Genomic DNA, 21,744 nt, shown 5'->3' with positions numbered 1-21,744 from the left:
AGTACCCCTATCCTGTTGTTTAGATACACCCCCGATATCTGATCAGTTGAGGGTCCTTTCCCCAACATCCCTCATTTGTTGCCATTGGAGCCTTCCTCGAAGACTATGATCGGTAATTATCACCCTGTTTGTCCATCCTTGTGTTACCTGTATATATATTTCTCTCTGTTTTCTTAGGTCTGTATGTGTGTTGTATGTCTCTATTGCCCTGTATGTGTGTTATATAGTTTTCTGTAATAGTGTCCTTGGTCAATTTAGTAAGAATTTCTGGAAGTAGAATCCTGTATACATAGATTCTTGATTCCTCATGATCCATAGTTGCCCATCTATTAATTCCCCAACCTCTTTTGAGGGCAATTTGGCTTACAATAGCAGAGGCTCAGTTCTCAGAGCACAAGGTAGAACCATGTACTTCATAGCAGATCTCTGTAGCAGCCAACAGGACTGTCAGGGCATGGTTCAGGCCCCAGAAGGGGACAGTCCTGCTTCCAGGTTACAAAGTGGTTCTGCTCCATGTGCAGGGAATGGATGTAGATAACATGGTGCAAATCATCACTGCCATGTGATACAGAGCAGCCTGATGGGAGTGGCTGGCAGAAACAACATTGTCCATGGCTACATGGTCACAGATGCTGAAGTCAATATGCTGAAAAAGCAGAAAAACCAACAGTATGGGATCACAGTTCATGGTCAGGCAATAAAAAAACAAAACAAAACTATGATGTACAGGCTAACAGTGTTTAATAAAACTTTTAAGAGTCATGTAAATCTACTATTTGCATTTTAAAGAAGATGAAGAAGATGATATTGGATTTATATCCCGCCCTCCACTCCAAAGAGTCTCAGAGCGGCTCACAATCTCCTTTACCTTCCTCCCCTACCACAGACACCCTGTGAGGTGGGTGGGGCTGGAGAGGGCTCTCACAGCAGCTGCCCTTTCAAGGACAACCTCTGCCAGAGCTATGGCTGACCCAAGGCCATGCTAGCAGGTGCAAGTGGAGGAGTAAAGAATCAAACCCGGTTCTCCCAGATAAGAGTCCGCACACTTAACCACTACACCAAACTGTACAGTTCTACAACATAGTCCATCCACAATTCGTTTCTGGCACTAGGCTGGCTGGAATGTCTTTGCCTCTCTGGGTGAAAGGGAGGACTTTTGCAGCCCATTTGGGTGTGCTTTTGAAGGGGCGGGGCTTGCTGTGATAGCAGAAGTACCACCTGCCCCTACCTCAGTCTCCAGGCTGAGATCGGGGCAGACAGAGCTCCTTTGGCAGCTCTGCTGTGTTTGTCAGGGCTGGGAGGCTGAGCAGCGCATTCGCTTGCTCCTCTGTTGCCTGATCAGATCATAGATAAGGTGCACTCCTGAAGAGTGGCCTGGACGGAGGCTGTAGGGACTTGTCTCAAGTTCAGTTGCTGCGATCAGGCCTCTGATAAGGCCCTGCGACTGGCTGTTTCTCAGCATTGGACTGGTGGCATTTTGGAAGAGGAGCTCCATTTCACAGCCTGTTATTTCTTCCCTTTCTCCCCCCGCTTCCCCCCCACTAGGGGAGGGGGATTTTGTATGGGGCCAAAATTTTGTTTTCTGGGCTGCTTCAGGCTGGGTCGGCCATATTTGCTTCTTCTTCATAAGGACAGTGACCTTATGAGGCAGTGGAGCGGAGGCCATTTTGGGGGACTGTTTCATTATAAGGCAGCTTCATATAGGCATCCAGTATTAGCTTCTGGTGGTTGTTCTTTGTGAAGGTGTAGGCAGCCATTTTAAGTGGTGCCTGGCGGTAGCCATTTTAGGTCAGTTTCAGTGAATTCAATGGCAACCATTTTTTAGGGGCATTTTTTTAGTTTTATCTTGGTTTACAAAATGCCTGGGAAGAAAGGGTCTGGAAAGCCTAAAGGCAAGCAGCTGGCACCCAAGGCCCCTAAGGCCCCGCCAAAAAGGCCAGCCCCCCTTTCATCTTCTTCCGATGAGGAGGGCGATGAGGGGGTTAATACAACTATTCTGCAAAGGCTTTCGGCATTGGAAAAGGTGGCAGGCATTCCTTCCTCGCAGAGGTTGGGCTTGGGAAAAGGTGGCATTGCCGGCTGATATATTAACTACGTTGTCCATCCTTGAAGGCAGGTCTGCAGGACTCGGCTCTGGAGGAGTCAAGGGCAACGGCGGTGCAGATGGAGGTGCAGCTTTGTTTTCAGCGGATGCTGAAGCAGAGTCAGCACTGGTGCCGATTGGATACGGGGGTAAGGCTGGGGGCACTACACAGTCATACTCGGGCATGGCTTGGCCATGGGGTCCTTGGACCCCTGCTTTTCCCTCCATAGGCACTGGTCTGCAGCAAGCTTGGTCATGGCCAATGGGCTAGTTTGGCCCCTGGCCTGTGGCTGGTCAGCAAGGGATGCCATCCCCCTTTTCGGGGGGATGGGGCTGTTCCCCTCAGTTCGGTGCTGCATATGGGTCGGTCCCATTTACTGTCATGCCTTTCGGGAACGTAGCATTACCTTTAGGTGATCATTTGTTACCTGCAACAAAAGATAAGATCCTAAAAGGTGAGAATGTTGACATTTTCTCCCTCCACTTCCATGAGTTGGAGAAGAAAGATAAAGAGGAGTTTGATGACAAAGAAAAAGAGAAATTGAAGAAGCGCAAAGTGGACTGGACTTGGGCCAATTGGCTGCCTGGGTTTTTTATATATGCTGGTGTGGTTGCACGTGCCCAGCCTTGGCGATGTATGGATATCATTTATAAGGGATACAAGATGTTTAGTGGGCCCTCCTGGATTCAATATGATGAAGAATTCAGGATGAGGGCCTCTTTGTACCCTTCCCTTCAGTGGGATCGCATCCACCAGCAGTTGTGGCTTCAGGTCATGTCCCCAGTGCGACCAAATTTGGGTGACCACTCTGACAGTGGTCATTTGGTTGCTAGGACATTGGCTACTTCTGCTTCATCATCCTCTTCCCACAGTTCTGTGGGGCAGGCGGTTCAACCCCGCTTGCTTTGCTGGGAGTTTGGTTCCCAAGAAGTGTGCAGCAGGAAAGCTTGTCATTTCAAGCATGAATGCCCCATGTGTGGTGGGCCGCACTCCTTTAGTAACTGCCCCAGAACCCAGCCACGTGAGGGTTAAAAGAGACAAGGTGGGGGTGGAAGTACTTACCAAGCTGGAAAAGGGACTCAGTCTGATAAATATGGGACCTCTTGAGCAGTGGCTGTATAGGTACCTGCGAAGGGCTGATAGTGTTTACTTGTTAAATGGTTTCACGTTCAGTTTTAGAATTCCTTTTGAGGGTCCCCGGGTTGCATTTCGGTCTGGGAACCTTAGTTCTGTTAAAGGTTTAGAGCATATAGTTAAGGATAAGATTGCCAAGGAGTTAGCAGAAGGCAGGATTTTGGGCCCATTTCTTAATCCTCCAGTGCCTAACCTTAAGGTTTCCCCCTTGGGAGTGGTGCCAAACAAGGCGCCTGGTGAATTTCATTTGATTCGCCACCTTTCCTACCCCAAGGGTGCGTCAGTTAATGATGGGATTCCTGAGCATTTATGCCCAGTTAGGTATACCAACTTTGATCAGGCCGTGAGCCTTGTACGACACTGTGGAAAGGGGGCAGAGAAATGCAATATTAAGTCTGCGTTTCGCCTTCTACCTGTCCATCTGGCTAATTTTAAGCTTTTAGGATTTTCCTTTGAGGGGCAATTTTACATGAACAGAGCTTTGCCAATGGGCTGTTCTGTCTCATGTGTGGCTTTTGAGTGTTTCAGAACGTTCTTGGAATGGGCTGTTTGTGAAAAAGTTGGATCTCAGGATGTTGTTTATTATTTGGATGACTACTTTTTGTGGGTCCTGCAGGGACTGGGCGTTGCACACGGCTGCTGTCTGGCTTCATTGAGCTGGCTGCAGAACTGGGGGTTACGTTGGCGCAGGAAAAAACAATGTCCAGCCTAAAAACTTATTTTTTTAGGGATTGAGCTGGATACCCTCGCGCAATTGACCAGAATTCCTATTCAAAAAGTGGAAGATTTGAGAAGTAGGATTAATTCCTTCCTTCTTAAGAAAAAGGTCACATTGCTTCAGTTCCAGCAGCTGGTTGGGCATCTTGACTTTGCTTGCAAAGTGGTTGCTCCCGGATGAGCTTTTCTTCAGAGGCTATGTGATGCTATGGCAGGCCTTCGCCTGCCCCAACACAGAACACGGGTTACCAGCAGCATGAGGGAGGATTTAAGGGTATGGCAAGAATCTGTGGAGTCCTTTAATGGGATTTCTTTTTGGAGAGACGACATGAGGCTTGAGGCCGAGCTTCAGGTCATGTCTGATGCTGCTGGGTCTTTAGGTTTTGGGATTTATTTCCACGGACATTGGTGCATGGACGCATGGCCAGAGTCATGGGCTCAGGCAGGTTTGAACTGAGATTTAACGTTTCTCAAGTTTTTTTCCCATTCTTGTTGCAGTTTGGCTGTGGGGGAATTATATGGCCAATCGCACAATTCATTTTTGGTGCGATAATATGGCAGTGATCCATGTCATTAATTCCCTTTCATCCAAATCTCAAAGGGTTATGAAATTGGTGAGGGCCTTTACTCTGCGCTGTCTGCAGCTTAACATACTGTTTTTAGCCAAGCATGTTCCTGGGGTAGATAATGGGGTAGCTGATGCTCTCTCTTGTAAACAGATGGAGAGGTTTCATCAGCTGGCCCCAGATGCCGATCGAGAGCCGGCGCCAATGCCCCAGGAGCTATGTCTGATTGGAGAGCCGAGGCCTGCAGAGCAATAGGCCTAGCCATTGTGCCTAGCACCAGGAAGTCTTGTGAACATGCTGTGCGGCAGTTTGAGGTCTTTAGGGGTGAGGTAGGGTATCACATTGTTTGGCCCCTCCCGGTGGAGCTGTTGCTCCACTACTGTGTTTCTCTAAAAGGTAAGGGATTGGCCATGCGATCCATTACGGGACACCTGTCTGCTTTGGCACTGAGATACAAGGAGGAAACAGCAGACTTTCGGCTTCGAAAGATGCTGGAGGGATGGACCAGAGAGGCTGGGACTAATCTCGATACTAGGAAGCCTATTTCCCCTCTGATTCTTAAGGGTTTGAAGGGGGTTTGGGGCACAGTGTGTGCATCTTATTTTGAGTCCACACTGTTCCATGCTGCTTCCTTGGTTGCCTTTTTTGGGACCCTTAGAGTTAGTGAGTTAGTGGCAGGCTCCAGAAATGATGTTTCTGGAAATGCTTTGTTGCTATGGGACCTGAGTTTAGTTGAGGGTAAGTCAGTCATTACTGTTTGACACTCTGAGACTGACCAGCATTGTAAAGGGACCGTGTTGGAGCTAGGCACATGCTCTGAGCTTGAGTTGTGCCCGGTTTCTACTTTGGCTGCTTATTTGGCAGTTCGGGGGACCAAGGATGGGTTTTTGTTTTGTCACCTTAACAGCAGCCCACTGACAAAGCATCAGTTTTGGGCCGTGACTTCCCGGGCTTTAGCTAAGCTGGGGTTGTCCGGGGTGCAGTTTGGTACCCACTCCTTTAGAATTGGGGCAGCCTCTATAGCTGCTGCCCTGGGATATCCTTCTTCCTACATTCAGCACCTGGGTTGTTGGCGGTCATTGGCCTATAAATCTTATGTTTGTCCTCTGCTCAGTTCCTAGTTTTGTTGTTTGTAATTGAGATATTATGGTTCTTGTTTCTACTTTGACTGTTTTTTTTCTTTTTAGATGCTGTTGTTCCTGGCTAGAGGAGCCGAGTTCTCGTCTGTGGACACAGCTATGTGTTTTGGGCCGCACATCAGGCTCGGAGAACTTCGGTCAGCTCTCAGCTGGGACTCAGCCAACATGTTGTCGAATGGCGGGGCCACCGGGGTCTTCAGTGGCCTGGCCTGCTGCCATTGTTATTTCATGGGAATGCAGGTGCTCCTGAGGTTTTAATCATCCACCTGGGAGGGAATGATCTAGGGCTAGTAAAAGGCAAGGCTTTGGTCTTGCAGGCCTGTGAGGATTTTTGGCACATTAGGGAGAGATGGCCTGGGACCACTATAATTTGGTCAGCCATGATCCCCCGCCTTGTTTGGTGTAGTGCTTGGGTTCCTGCAGGTATAGAGAGGGCCCGTTATAAAGCTAATGAAGAAATTAGGAAGGCATTGGAAGGGGGGGTTGGACCACTTTCTGCCCCACCCAGATATTTCTATAAAATTTCCTGACCTCTACAGAGGGAATGGGGTGCATCTCTCTGAAAAAGGTAACATGTTTTTCTTGAGAGATCTCCGGCAAGGGGTGTGGGTGGCCTTGGGTCTCCCGATAGGTGCTAAGCCCTAAGTAGAGACTTGGCCTTAGTAGTGGCAGGTTGTTAATGGGTTTATGGTTCTATGCGGCTAGGAGAGGACCAGAAAGTATCCCCCTTTTGGGGAGTTAGGGATCTGGCAGGATCTATCTTAGGGTTTGATGACCTGGGGTGTGAGAATGCAGACCGTCCTTGAGGCTCGACTAGAGAGTGCCTTCCATTGAGATGTGCGTCTGGTGGTCAGGCCCTCTGAGACTTGCCTCCTTGCTGGGCTGGCCTGGCGGGAGCTGTGCCACACAGCTCCGGCTGGGGGGCTGGGTCTCTCGCCCGCTAATGGCAGGGGAGCGGTCTGTTGCACCCCTGGCCCTGATCAGGCCGCAGTTCTTGTTGCCCTTACTGTTTATTATTATACTTAATAAAGTGGCCCTTAGGTATACCAATATCTTGTGTCCGACTCTTCATTCTGACTTGGGGGCAATGAGCACCCAGATAAAAGCTTATTTCATCATGTCATGTATACTTCCTTAGGAGTATCTGGAGTATTCCTATTTCCTCCAAGGTTATCAGCCTCTTATTTCAATTTCATTAAGAAGAAGAAGAAGATGATGATGATATTAGATTTATATCCGCCTTTCACTCAGAGCTCACAATCTCCTTTATCTTCCTCCCCCACAACAGACACCCTGTGAGGTAGATAGGGCTGAGAGGACTCTCACAGCAGCTGCCCTTTCAAGGGCAGAGCTATGACTGACCCAAGGCCATTCCAGCAGGTGCAAGTGGAGGAGTGGGGAATCAAACCCAGATCTCCCAGATGAGAGTCCGCACACTTAATCACTACACCAAACTGGCTCTCTTAATTAATGTTTTCTGCAGTGTCTTTACTTTCTTCAAAACTTCTTATACCTCTCAGCAAAAACTTCTTATACCTCACAGTGTCACTGGGCTCATACTTTTTTTGACTCATACTTTATTCCACAATCAGAAGGAAATAAAATGGATCTTAACTTAGCCAAGACACCTCATAGCTAAGCCCCATAGCTAAACTCTATGAGCCGTAGAGACAGGGTGGCTCAGAGCCCTGGAGAGAGGAATTCACAATCAGGAGGGAATAAATGGATGTGCTCTGAGCTGAATGCAAACTCTGTTATTTGCAGCCAGCAGTAACTGTTACACAATAACTACATCAGTTTGGTGTAGTGGTTAAATGCACTGACTCTTATCTGAAATATCTGAAAGAACCAGGTTTGATTCCCCACTCCTTCACATGCACCTGCTGATGTGACCTTGAATCAGTCACAAGTTCTCACAGAGCTGTTCTGCTCAAGAGAAGTTTCTGTTAGAGCTCTCTCAACCCCACCTCACAGATGTCTGTTGTGGGGAGGGGAAGAGAAAGGAGATTGTAAACTGCTCTGAGACTCCTTTGGATAGTAAAGGGTGGGCTATAAATCCAATCTCTTCTTCTTCATCATATTTAGAGGACTCCTACTGGTGTTTCCAAGGGTGGAGCATTCTACCCCCCACACACTGCTTTGGAGTTGTGTAAACAATTTAATTGCGTGGAGACAGTCTGTCTGGAAATGTATCAATTCATGAACCAGCACAAACCATCACAAAGAGCATGATAGTTCATAGAATGTTTCTGTTGTTTGCACAAAGCAGCCAAAATTTGTGATGAACTTTACTTTTTGCCCATCTTTAGTTGTAACAGAGCAAAAAAATTGAAAGTTAGATCTTGGATTGGATCTACTGATCTGTGGACACAAGGACTACAGATGTTTCTTTTCCCCATATATGCACATGGATAGTGATACAGACCCCACACCTCTGGGAAACAACTTCCCTGGGACTGGAACTGATTGTCATTGGAAAAGGAACAAGAGAAAGATCTACATCCATCAGCATCATCATTGGATCCAAACCTTTGCTCACAGTTTTTACAAAGGTGCTTTATTGGCGTTTCTGAGTGAAATTGTTTTCTTTGTCTTCCTAGTATGAAGCCAGGAAACCAGGAGTGCACTGGGAAGTGAAATGATTCTGAACCAAGCCAAGATGAGCACAGCCACTCTGCTCAGTGGAGCTGAAAATGGACATTAGCTCACCCATTGCATTCTCCTCCTGACTGGCAGTTGTGCATGAGGAAACAAATTGTGAGCAAACACCAATTATCATCACACATGAAGGTCTGAGCCAAGTTCTCTCTGAGGTGTTGGCAAAATTGCTAGGGCTTGGTTTTGCTTGCTCCTAGTCACCAGCAGTTTTCTAGGCCACTGGCTCACCAGTCTGCCCCTGCAAGAGACAGCTCTACCTGCCTTGCAGCCCTGTTTGATGCCAGTATTACTACAACAGAAGGACTACGTTGTGGCAGGCAATATTAGAATACTAAAGCACTGTGTACAATTACTTATATGTTCAGTTCAGTTTTATTGCAGAGGGCCAATGGCCATTACAAACAATAAAAATAGTGTACCAATAAAATGCAGTAAAACTAGATCAAAACACTATAAAATTATATATTGGAGCATATTTCATAAACATGGAAAGTCTCCCATAAATGTCTGTTGAATGCTAATTGAAATCTTAACTGGCCCATACTAACTCTAACTTGGCTTGGATGTTATTTGCTACTAGGCAAAAACAGCAACCTTGTATGAAACTTCTGACACCACATCTGCAAGTAAATATATATATATTTTCCTGTTGTGGTGCCAAGGCCTAAACTGGTCAGGACTGTATCTAGAAATTTATTTCTTGGAGTTGAGTAAAGTGGACAGGCCAACAAATAATCACACAGGTCTTCAGGATCTTGGCCTCCACATATGTAGAGGTGCTGAGCAACTAATATAACATCCTTCAAGCATAGCTGTTTGTATGGTTTTAAAATGAATGGATGTGAATGCTGAGTGTAATTTAAAGAAGGAAATCTTGGGCAGATATTGTGCCCTTTAATGATCCAACTTAATTGATTTGTATCAGGGTGAGAATTTAGTTTCTAGTATAACTTGCCTGTCTGTGGCAGCATCCTGTGTGTATATTTGTGCCCTACCATTGAAATCAGTCTGAGAAGCACCTTGGATAACATCTGGCAAGTTGTATGATTGGAGGATTTTGTTATAATTGAATTGCCAGTTAGGATCTTTTAGGCTTACAGACAACAAATGCTTGAAAGATGATCTACTGGAGCTCTCTACTTTGTGCCAGTAATTAAAAAAGGCTTTGTACACATGTGCCTGAAGAGAGGGAAGGTCCAGTTCAGCTCTCAACAATGCAGCTGGGGTGTTTGGAGGTAGTTCCAATAGCCTTTTCAAGAAAATGTTTTGGATTCTCTCCAGGTTTGCAATCAGGTCATCATTCTATCCCCAAACCACCATGCTTGCCTTGAAAGAGCTTTAGGGATGGCTCTATCTGGAAACCTCCCTTGGAGTGGTAAAATTTGAGAATTACCCTGACTGACCAGAGGGTTGTTGCTTTAATAATTTCTGTATGCGCCTTCCAGGAAAGCACAGGTGATACCCAGATATTTGAAACTATGACGTTGATTGACTGGGGACCCATCTATTGACCAACAAGAAGTAATATACTGACATTTTCAAAAAAAAAAAAATCACCTTGGTCTTTGACTAGTTTTTTTAAAAGCTCTTCTTTACAAAAGTCACTAAGCCCAGACAGCGACCTTCTTAAACTGATGCAGATTATAGACAACAAAACCATATAATTGGCATAAAGGACTGAAATCTTCCTTAAACCAAGGCAGGGAGGAAAAAGCTTAGAGTCTGAGAACTTCTTAGTGATGTCATTAATATAGAGGTTGAAAAGGAGGGGGGCTAGAACTCAACCCTGTTTCATGCCTTTGTCTACTGAGATACTATCTGTCAGGGAACCTGAGATACCTACTCTTATACTGGATGATGTATCACTATGGAGTTCTCTTATTAGATGGAGAGGCATTTGTTAATATTAGTACTTTCCAATTTAAACCAGAGCCTTTCTATATTGATTGAGTCAAAAGCAGTCACAAGGTCAACAAAGGCTGTGTATAGGTGTTTGTGGGACCTGTTACACAATCTATAGCTAGCTGGTGCAATGTCAGACTGTGGTTGATAGTGCTTTGGCCCGTCCTAAAACCAGCTTGTTCTGATGAGGTGAACTGATTGTCAGCTTTCCAGTCTTCCAATATTTTTCTGTAAAAAATTACTATAATGTTTAGAGGCTATACCCAACAAGCTGATAGGACAGTAATTATGAGGGTCCTCGCCAGCCTAAGAGAAGGAAAACTCTAACATCAAACCCGGGCAGATAGAGCTCGTTAATGTAACACCTACCACCTGGAGGACTCGCTGCCGGCGTCCCGGCTTACTGGGCCATGGCAGATGACCCCCAGGTGAAAGGGTGGAGCCAGTACCGCGCACACTGCACTTCACCTAAAAAATTCCTCTGCGCAGGCCTGAAGGGCATATCCACATACACAACCCACAACGCATCAAGTCCTGCAGCGATGGGCAAGGGGCGAAATGGCAGGTGGAAGGTGCCACTGGAAGCCGCAGTCCCGATCCTGCATGTAGGCGGTTCAGGGTATTGGTCGCCTGATGCTAACCCGGAGACGAAAGCATTTTTCGGCAGCACCCTGAACGACCAAGCAGCCTTATCTAGGGACAGCACTGCTTGCTCCACACGGAGAGGGGCCTAGAAAAGGTGGCCTAAACAAAGCTCGTCTCCTCCCCCCCAGTTGGCTAGCCGCGGTCAACGGGCATCCTTACTTGCGGTCAAAAAATAACAACAAAGAAAAGGCATGCACCTGCCTCACAAAGTGTGCAAAGACTAAAGCTTGCGTGTTGGAACATCAGAACCATGCTTGACACAGTAGACAGTGGTCGCCCTGAACGACGCTCTGCTCTAGTTGCCCACGAACTTCTCAGGTTGAATATCGACATAGCAGCTCTCAGTGAGGTCCGTTTCCCTGAGGAAGGTAGTCTTCAAGAACACGGTGCTGGCTATACCCTCTACTGGTCAGGTAAATCAAAGGCTGAGAGCCGCCTTTCTGGCGTTGGCTTCATGGTCAGGAACTCCATTGCCTCCAAACTCAAAAACCTGCCAACAGGTCACTCAGATCGCATCATGTCCATGCGCCTCCCACTTCAAAACAAGCAGCATGCAACACTCTTCAGTGTGTATGCCCCAACCCTTCAAGCAGATCCTGCAGAAAAGAACAAGTTCTATGCAAGTTCTATGCTGATCTACACAACCTCGTACGGAAGACCCCTACAGAGGACAAGGTGATCATCCTTGGCGACTTCAATGCCAGAGTAGGTAAAGACTCGGAAGCCTGGAAAGGAGTACTTGGCAAACACGGCATTGACAACTGCAATGACAACGGGCGCCTCCTGCTAGAATTCTGCATGGAGCACCAGCTCACCATCACCAATACTATCTTCCAGCAGAAGAACAGTCTGAAGACAACCTGGATGCACCCACGGTCCAAGCACTGGCACCTTATCGACTACATTCTGGTGCGCCAGAGAGACCTTCGAGATGTCTTACACACCCGAGTAATGCCCAGTGCAGAATGTCATATGGATCATCATCTTGTACGCTGCAATCTGCGTCTTCACTTTAAACCCACACCCAGGAGAGGAGGTATCCCTCGGAGGAAGTTTTAGGTGGGCAGTCTCCAGTCAGCCGAAGTTAAAGCTGCCTTCCAGGCAAAACTCCAGTCAAAAACTGAGGACCCCAGTTGCCCCACAGACCCTTCTCCAGAAGCACTCTGGGAACACCTGAAAACTACCGTCCTGCAGATCTCTGAAGAAGTCCTCGGGTTCTCCACAAGGAAGAACAAGGACTGGTTTGATGAGAACAATCAAGAGATCCAAGATTTACTGGCGAAAAAGAGATCTGCCTACCAAGCACATCTTGCTCAGCCCTCCTGTCCTGGGAAAAAAGCAACCTTTCGCGCTGCATGTAGCAACCTCCAGCGCAAGCTTCGAGACATTCAGAACGATTGGTGGACCAAGCTTGCAGAGAGAACCCAGCTGTGTGCAGACACTGGTGATTTAAGAGGGTTCTACGAAGCACTGAAGGCAGTATATGGTCCATCATATCAGGCTCAGAGTCCCTTGCGTAGTGCAGACGGCCAAGTGCTCCTCACAGACAAGGCATCCATACTGAACCAGTGGTCGGAGTATTTTCAGGTTCTCTTCAGTGCCAACCACGTAGTTCAAGATTCAGCAATCCATCTCACCCCACTTCAACCAGTGAAAACAGAGTTGGATGAGATCCCCACCCTAGAAGAGACTGTTAAAGCCATCAAGCAACTGAAAAGTGGCAAGGCAGCAGGAGTTGATGGAATTCCACCAGAGATCTGGAAGCATGGGGGCACAGTACTACATAGCTCACTTCACAAAGTACTTGTCACCTGCTGGGAACAAGGCAAATTACCACAGGACTTTCGCGATGCAATCATCATCACCCTATACAAGAACAAAGGGGGAAAGTCAGACTGCTCCAACTACCGGGGGATAACCCTGCTCTCCATCACAGGCAAAATCCTTGCCAGAATACTCCTGAACAGACTGGTGCCCACCATTGCAGAAGAACTCCTCCCAGAGAGCCAGTGTGGCTTCAGAGCTAACAGGAGCACCACAACATGGTATTTGTTCTCAGGCAGCTCCAAGAGAAATGCAGGGAACAGAACAAGGCTCTGTATGTGACTTTTGTCGACCTTACCAAAGCTTTCGATACCGTTAGCAGGAAAGGCCTGTGGCAAATCTTGGAACTTTTAGGATGTCCCCCAAGGTTCCTCAGCATGATCATCCAGCTACACGAAGACCAGCGAGGCCAAGTCAGACACTGCAACGACCTCTCGGAGCCCTTCCCAATAGGCACAGGTGTAAAGCAAGGCTGCGTTCTCGCGCCAACTCTCTTTACGATCTTCTTTAGCATGATGCTTCAAAGAGCCGCAGTAGATCTAGATGATGACGATGGTGTCTATATCCGCTATCGCACCGATGGCAGCCTGTTCAACCTGAGGCGACTAAAGGCCCACTCCAAGACAATGGAAAAACTCATCTGAGAGCTACTGTTTGCTGATGATGCTGCACTTGTCTCCCACTCGGTATCAGCTCTGCAGCATATGACATCCTGCTTTGCAGAGGCTGCCAAGCTATTCGGCCTAGAAGTTAGTCTGAAGAAGACAGAAGTTCTCCACCAGCCTGCACCCCAGGAAGATTATCACCCTCCCTGCATCACTGTGGGGGAATCAGTTCTGAAGACAGTCCAGCAGTTCAGCTACCTGGGGTGCATCATCTCCTCAGATGCCAAGATCGACAAGGAGATTGACAACAGGCTGGCAAAGGTAAACCGTGCATTTGGCCGACTGCAGAAAAGAGTGTGGAGCAACAAGCATCTGAAAAAAGGCACAAAGATCAATGTTTACAAAGCGGTTGTGATGACAACCCTCATCTACGGCTCCGAATCGTGGGTTTTATACCGTCATCACCTGCGACTCCTCGAGCGCTTTCATCAGCGCTGCCTTCGCACCATCCTCAACATCCACTGGAGTGACTTTGTGACCAACACTGAAGTTCTCAAGCGGGCGGAGGTTACCAGCATCGAGGCACTGCTGCTGAAGACGCAGCTGCGCTGGGCAGGGCATATTTCTAGGATGGAAAACCACCGCCTTCCCAAGATTGCCCTGTATGGCGAACTCTCCACCGGCCATCGAAATAGAGGGGCACCAAAGAAGAGGTACAAGGACTCCTTGAAGAAATCCTTTGGCACCTGTCGCATCAACCATCACCAGTGGTCTGACCTAGCCTCAGATCACAAAGCATGGAGGCACACCATCCACCAGGCTGTCTCTTCCTTTGAGAACGCACGCATAGCTGGTCTTGAGGACAAAAGGAGATTGAGGAAGAATCGCACTGCTACAGCACCAACCCCAAATCAGACTTTTCCCTCCAGCCACTGTGGCCGGATCTGCCTTTCCCGCATTGGGCTTGTCAGCCACCAGCGAGCCTGCAGCAGACGTGGACTATTGCACCCTTCTTAAATCTTCGTTCGCGAAGCCAAGCTGAGAGAGAGAGATGAGGGTCCACTTTAATACCCTTTTGTATATTGGCACAACATTGCTTTGTTTCAGTCTGGCAGGAAGGTGTTCAGTAGAGTTTATCTGGGTAAACACCTTTGCCAATACAGGGACCCACCAATCAGAAAATTGCTTTAAAAGCTCCAGAGGGATCATGTCTTCTCCAGGAGCTTTCCATATGATAGAATGGAATATCATATCATAATAAATCCCTCATAAATAGGGATATCATAAATAGATCCCTCTTGGAAGGGCAATTTCCAACATCTTTGAAAGAGGCCATGGTCCGCCCTCTCCTGAAAAAGAGTACAGCAGACCCGGCCGAATTGGCAAATTACCGGCCGGTCTCGAACCTACCATTTTTAGGTAAGGTTATAGAGAGGGCAGTGGCGTTACAGTTGAAGAGTTTTTTGGATGACACTTTCGCCTTAGATCCTCACCAGTCCGTCTTCCGTCCGGGTTATGGGACGGAGACAGTGCTGGTCGCCTTGGTGGATGACCTCCAGCGGCATCTGGATCGAGGCGGCGTGGCGGTGCTGATATTGCTGGATCTGTCGGCCGCATTTGATACGGTCGATCATCAGTTACTGGCTCGCCGGCTCGCCGACACAGGGATTGGGGGATTGGCCTTACAGTGGCTTTCCTCCTTCCTCGAAGGACGGGGACAAAGGGTGGCCATTGGGGGGGAATGGTCCCGGAGGCACCCACTAGTATGTGGGGTCCCACAAGGGGCAGTTCTCTCCCCGATGTTATTTAACATCTATATGCGCCCCCTTGCCCAGATTGCCCGGAGGTTTGGACTTGGGTGCCATCAATATGCTGATGACACCCAACTCTATCTGCTAATGGATGGCCGGCCTGGCTCCGTCCCAGAAAGCCTGGACCTAGCATTGCAAGCCGTGGCAGGCTGGCTCAGACTGAGTGGGCTGAAGTTGAATCCAACGAAGACAGAGGTCCTGTGCTTGGGTCGCAGTGCCCTGGGAGGGGAAATCCCCTTGCCAGTCCTTGACGGTGTGCAGCTCAAAGCGGCACACAAGGTCAAGAGCCTGGGGGTTCTTCTGGAGCCTTCATTATCAATGGAGGCACAGATAGCGGCCGCTGCCAAGTCCGCGTTCTTTCATCTTCGTCGGGCGAAGCAGTTGGCCCCCTTCCTAGAGCGCCGCGACCTAGCAACAGTGATCCATGCTACGGTCACCTCGAGACTGGATTACTGCAACGCCCTCTACATGGGGCTGCCCTTGTGCCGAATTCGGCGGCTGCAGCTGGTGCAGAACGCGGCGGCTAGGCTGTTGCTGGGGCTCCCAAGGTGGGAGCACATACAGCCGGGGCTGCGCGGACTGCACTGGTTGCCAGTGGCATACCGAGTTCGCTACAAGGTGCTGGTTATTACCTTTAAAGCCCTATATGGCCGAGGACCTACCTACCTAAGGGACCGTCTCTCCCCATATGAGCCCCAGAGGGCACTGAGGTCATCTGGGAAAAACCAGCTGAATATCCCTGGGCCAAGGGAGGCCAGACTGAAAGCCACCCGGGACCGGGCCTTCTCTATTACTGCTCCATTACTGTGGAACCAACTCCCTGAGGAGGTGAGGGCCCTACTATGTTTAGAGGGATTCCGTAGGGCCTGTAAGACCCACCTTTTCAAGATGGCCTTCAACTAGCGGAAAACTGTGACAAATCTAGATATGCTGCTAGAAATGCTTTTATTCTTGAAATGTTTTACTTCTGAAAATTTATTGAAACCTGTTTATAACGCCATACTGTTATGTTAATTTTAATACTCTGTAATTGTTTTAACTATGTTTTATAAGTATAATTGATGTAATGTATGTTTTATGTTGTGAGCCGCCCTGAGCCTGCTCCGGCGGGGAGGGCGGGATAGAAATAAAAAATTATTATTATTATTATTATTATTATTATTATTATTATTATTATTATAAGGCTTTTCACTTCTGATGCCATGACTGGGGCATTGAAATAAACAAATTATATCAGCAATATTTGTACTGTGTCAGTTGTTGTAAAGGTACAATTCATTCACAAACTTAAATGATAAACAAAACTAATACATAATATTATGAGAGATTAACACTTCAGAAATGAATGTCAGGTTCACAACACAAATTTGTCGGTTTCCAAGAACCTAGCCCTTTAAGATATTGAAATATTTTCATTCCTAACACCAATGGGCATACTAAATACCCTTTCTCACACCTGAAATATCCAGCAGTTCTGTTTGTTTGCTTTTACAGTTTGAAATCTAGAAAAATACAGAACTCTTTTTGTCCTCATGTTATGCTTACAAAAATTTTGACTCACAAGTGGGTAGTTTATTTTCTGGTTAATTTTTGAGGTTTTGCAATAACTGTAGTTGTTTGTATCACATGCTATATGTTTGATTATATCATTTATCACATAAACAATATTTTGAATGTCTTTTAAAATTATGTCCAATATGTATTCATAGACTGATTGAGGTTGCAAAACCGGACAAAGATACACAGAAACAGGATTTTTCTTACTGGTCTCCTATAGTCTTGCAAGCTTCATGTTGTGAATCTAACATTCATTTGCAACCTTTTGAACTGTTTAACACAAGAGCAACTTTACAGAGACTGGGTTCAGGCAGATAAGCTCTAATATCTTAGCCAATATTTGCTGCCCCTGAAGCCTGCTGTGTTCTTTGAAGGAAGGGGGATACAGCCTACGGGTTGTGGATAAGTGTGCTAGTAGAATAAGGAACAGCAGTCAGGTAACTACCTTCTGAAACATTGTTTGCAACCTGAGTCAAATGAACTGCTTCTGTTTGGCCCAATGGAACATTTGCTATCCAGTTTTTTCATAAACATTGTTTTCACTTGCATGCAATTTGAACTGACTTTTGAACAGTTTTATACGGTAGCATAACATATTGTAGTGCAGAAAACTAGTAGGATCTCATTAGGTTATTCCACAAAATTATATGCTATTTATATGGACAGAGTATGTAGAAAAGAGCAGGGGGCAAATCCCCAGAGTAGGTTCATAGTAGGGACCTATTTTGGGTGCGCACACATTTGTAAGAAGACTGATTTAACTTTTAAGATCAGTTTCTAATAATGGCAGTTTAAATCAACTTCATTTTTATAACTAAGTTAAGTTTATTTTCAAAACAATAAAAATTAGGTAAGGAAATCCTGGGATATTAATTCAGAGGCATTCTGCATCCTCTTCTGTTGTGGACTAGATGATAAATATGTGTAGGCTGTAAGTGGGAACTCATTTAAAAAATATCCCTCACCAAGGCTTTTTTGGTAGAAAAAGCCCATCAGGAACTCATTTGCATATTAGATTACACCCTTGATGCCACCATTGTTTCACATAGGGCTTTTTATAGAAGAAGTCCAGCAGGAATTCATTTACATATTAGGCCACACCCCTTGACACCAAGCAAGCCAGAACTGCATCCCTGTGCATTCCTGCTCAAAAAAAGTCCTGGCCCTCACATAAAAAGCTAGATTTTAGGCAGAAGAAATGACTGTAAACTAAGAATAAGGAAGCACAGTTTTTTCCCTTGTGGCTTTAACATTTCTGGAAATAGAGGACTGATATATCGAGGGATTTTATATGTATTAAGTTACCACTGAGCAATGTATACACTATCCTTGTACAAGCAAGGTTATCAGAATCCTGTTTTCCCTCTTTGCCCCCCCAGTCGGAAAGAAGAGGCAGACACAGTTGTTGGGTTTTAAACCGGGCCGCTTTATTAAAGTTAACAAATATATACCTGGCAGGGGGAGAAAAAACAAACCAGACAAGCCCTGGGGTCAACACCTGGACCCCGCCTTGTCCAAAGGGCGAGCCACCCTGCCCCCAGCACAAACCCGCCGTAATCGGGTTGTAACTGAGCGGCCAGGCCTCCAGCCATCACCAACCGGGCTGGAACGATCCCCATGGAAAGATCCACCCAGGTGAGGCTCCCTGTGTTCTGCATCACCGTACTGAGCCGTTTAGCCCATCTACGGTTCCTGCAGACCACCGCACCAAAGGTGCTAGGCCATAGGTGCTCCCCTGGAAAAACCCTGTGGCCAAACCTAATCCAGCCAGCGACCAAACTGAAACTCAACAAAAACTAACCTACTAGGCAGTACAAGGTAGGCGAAAAACACCCCCAGCATGAGCCAATTGTGCGGGAGTGAAAAAATTCCTACCTGGCCCCAAAAGGCGACCGGTGTACACCTGTACTGCCAATGGGAAGGGTGGGCGGGCAGAGAGCCAAATCCAACTGCGTGCTAGGCGGGAGCCGGGGCTTATATAGCCCCGACTCCGCGCCCAGCGAAACACCCGTATGTCGGGTGATGCTTCTGCCCCTCCCTCCTTCCGGAGGAGCAAAGACGGCCCCCAGCCTATGGCCTGCAAGCAGGCTCGGCTGGGAAGGGGCCGAACCTTCCCCTTGGCATGTGCACAAGAAATCTGCAAAGAGATTATGGAGAATTGAAAGTATATGTGCACCAAATATTCTAGTTTAACCATGTTCTCTGCTCAGTCTAGGTGGGACGTTGTTATTCCTTGACCTAAATGGTGGTGATGGGAAGAACAGAGGAAAGTTTGTGGTCTTACTATCAGCTATAAAAATAAAAAGCAAAGACAACACAGGTCTTATGATAGCAATATAAGATCAAAATATTGTTTATTTAGACTGAGAAGTTAATAGATAGTCAAGGATTACACCTGTCCCTTAATTCCTAAATTTTCTTTTAGGGCCCTTTAAATCACCTTCAAGCTGTGATTAGTGTTCATGAATTACTCATAAATTTTAAGGGTCTTTGGAGGGACAGTTGCAGCCAATAATAGCTTGCCGCTGACATTATGAGCTCACAGAGAATCCTAGGGAAAAGGCCAACTTTTCCCAAGAGTTCTCTGAGAAAGCTTGTAACTATTGAACTGTTTCCAAAGTGAACCAAGGACAGTTTGCTTATCATTTCTAGAATACCATTTTATATTGTAACCTTTTAAATACACAGTATTAATAACAAGTTCAGTTCCTGCAATTGTAGTATCAGATCATTCTATGAGCATGTACTGTAGATTTAAGACGGAGAATGTAATCAAGACCTCATTATTCACTTTTTAGGCAGCTGCCATGTGTATTGATTCTGTCAGTTTTTTTGGTACTCATTCTTTTCTGGAGATATTTCTATTTCCAGCTTAATTCATTACTAAAGTAGTATACATTGGCATTTATCCTACCACTCCACTTAGCAACATTCATAGCCTACCTCTAGCCTGTATTGGATGAGCCACAAGTTGCAGGAAGGCACTTTAGGCTGGAAGAAGGCTTTCAGCATGCTGAACAAAGTGGTAGAGCAGATCCAATCAAATTTTATATGCACATTCCAAGCTATCTTGACTCTTAGTCAACTCTAGTACTGAGAAAGTAGCATTCAAATGCACTTCAGTATAACACATATATGTATACAAGTTAAAACTTACTTCCAGTTGGAATCAGATCTCTATCCGGAATAAATAACTTGTATCCATAGTGCTTTTCAAGCATATCTGGTAAGATCTCAAGAGCAAATCGTTCTTCTTCTCCAGTTTCCTGATTCCACTGGTCAGGATCCACTTTGGTGTATGATAGATATGCATCATAATCTTTGTTATCTGTAAATAGTAAGGAGGGGAAGGGCAGGGGGGGGGGGGAAATATACACACTTGTTTGTCACTTAGGTTTTCATGGATTTCTTTTGTTACTTAGAGGTAATCTACAACCCTGCATATTACTTCCCACTCACATAGGTGGCCTCTTTTACCCTTCTGGTCACTTCATGATTGTACATGCTTGCCTCAATCTTCAGCTAACTGTTTTGGCATTGAAAATGGAAAGGTATGCTTTCTGTTGCTAATCATTAAAATGGAAGATTTGTCTCACTGGTGAATCTTCCCTCTCTGTGGTCTGGGGGTGAGACAGTCTGAACCTCTGGGAAAAGCTCATCCTTGCAGGCAGGGTCACTGCTTCTTTTTCTTGAAATTCCTGTAGGGGAAGGGCTTATCTCCCATTATCTTCCATTCTCCAGTGTCATCCTGACATTATGAGATCACAGAGAATCCTAGGGAAAAGGCCAACTTTTCCCAAGAGTTCTCTGAGAAAGCTCATAGCTACTGAACTGTTTCCAAGGACAGTTTGTTTATCATTACTAAAATAACATTTTATATTGTAACCTTTTAAATGCACAGTATAAATAACAGATTCTAGTATCAAATCATTCTATGAACATGTACTATAGATTAAAGACAGTGAATGTAATCAGGACCTCTTTATTCACTTTGTAGGTAGCTGCCATATATATTGATTGTCAGCTTTTCCAGTACTCATTCTTTTCTGATATCATTCTATTTCCAGTTTAATTCATTAGTAAAGTAGTATACTTTTGCATGTATCCTACCACTCCACTTAACAGCATTCATAGCCTACCTACAGCCTATATAGGATCAGCCACAAGTTGCAGGAAGGAATCTTAGGCTGGAAAAAGGCTTTTAACATGCTGAAGAGCTTTGAATGCCCTTAAGGGCACACTTGCCCCTTTTGTCTGAGCAGAAAGATCCACTTCCTGGCTGTGAAGCTATGTATGTCACCTGGTCACCATTTGCTGCTATAGCCCTGGAAGATAGCTGGATGGCATCTAAAGAGGCATCTGCCACAAAGGCTCCTATTATTTATTTATTTCAATTTATATCCTGCCCTCCCTGCCAAAGCAGGCTCAGGGCGGCTGAGCCCTATTACCGAAATCTGCATTGGTGGGCAGGAGTTAATTCAAATGCAGACTAGCCACTTAGCCATCAATTAGTGGAAGCTGAAAGCGTTCAGCAGCCTGTGGCACCAGAGTGCAGAACTTAGAAATAATAGGGTGATTTGATTTTGCCCTGGGTGGGGAATCCTCCCCCCCCCCCCAATTGTAAAAAGGTGAAGGGATTGGTAAAAAAGGTAAAGGGACTGGTGCAAGCACCAGTCATATCAAATGCTGCTGGGAGATGGATCCCAAAGTAAACAATCCCTCTGGAGGAAAACCCTGGCGAAACCAGTTGGTTTTTTGGGGTCTGGCACTTCAACCTCCAGGCTGTGCACTGGAATTCCCAGGATGTGCAGCATCATTGGAAGAATCTTATGGAACACCTTCTGAGGGAATAGGCTATTATGCCTAGTTGTGACTACTGGTTCCCCCTCATCAGACATCTCCCCTCCCCCTTGTGTGAGAAAGAAGCAGAGCACTCTAATATCCCCCCCCTCCGCAGCAGGCTTGATTCTCTGTCCATGAGTGATGAGCCCACCTCCCTCTCTTGGGTGGAGGGGGTAATCAGAGATCCAGTCCATCACCCTATTGCCTGGTGCACTACTAGGGAGAGAACTGTACCTATGCTTACTGTACCTACCTAGAGC

The 21,744-nt window shown here is 46.3% G+C and overlaps 1 protein-coding gene across 1 annotated transcript in view; it reads right to left on the bottom strand.

The window, feature by feature from the left end:
• The window catches only part of IL1RAPL1 (interleukin 1 receptor accessory protein like 1), a 1,501,437-nt gene that overhangs the window by 4,153 nt on the left and 1,475,540 nt on the right, over window positions 1-21,744 (bottom strand). Inside the window, exon 11 of the mRNA XM_060234094.1 lies at window positions 19,800-19,970. Coding sequence (XP_060090077.1) covers window positions 19,800-19,970 — 171 coding nt within the window. The remainder of the gene's footprint in view (window positions 1-19,799; window positions 19,971-21,744) is intronic.

Source organism: Heteronotia binoei, chromosome 3 (genome assembly GCF_032191835.1).
Source record: "Heteronotia binoei isolate CCM8104 ecotype False Entrance Well chromosome 3, APGP_CSIRO_Hbin_v1, whole genome shotgun sequence".
Taxonomy (NCBI): Eukaryota; Metazoa; Chordata; class Lepidosauria; order Squamata; family Gekkonidae; genus Heteronotia; species Heteronotia binoei.
This window is presented reverse-complemented; position numbering and strand designations above follow the sequence as displayed.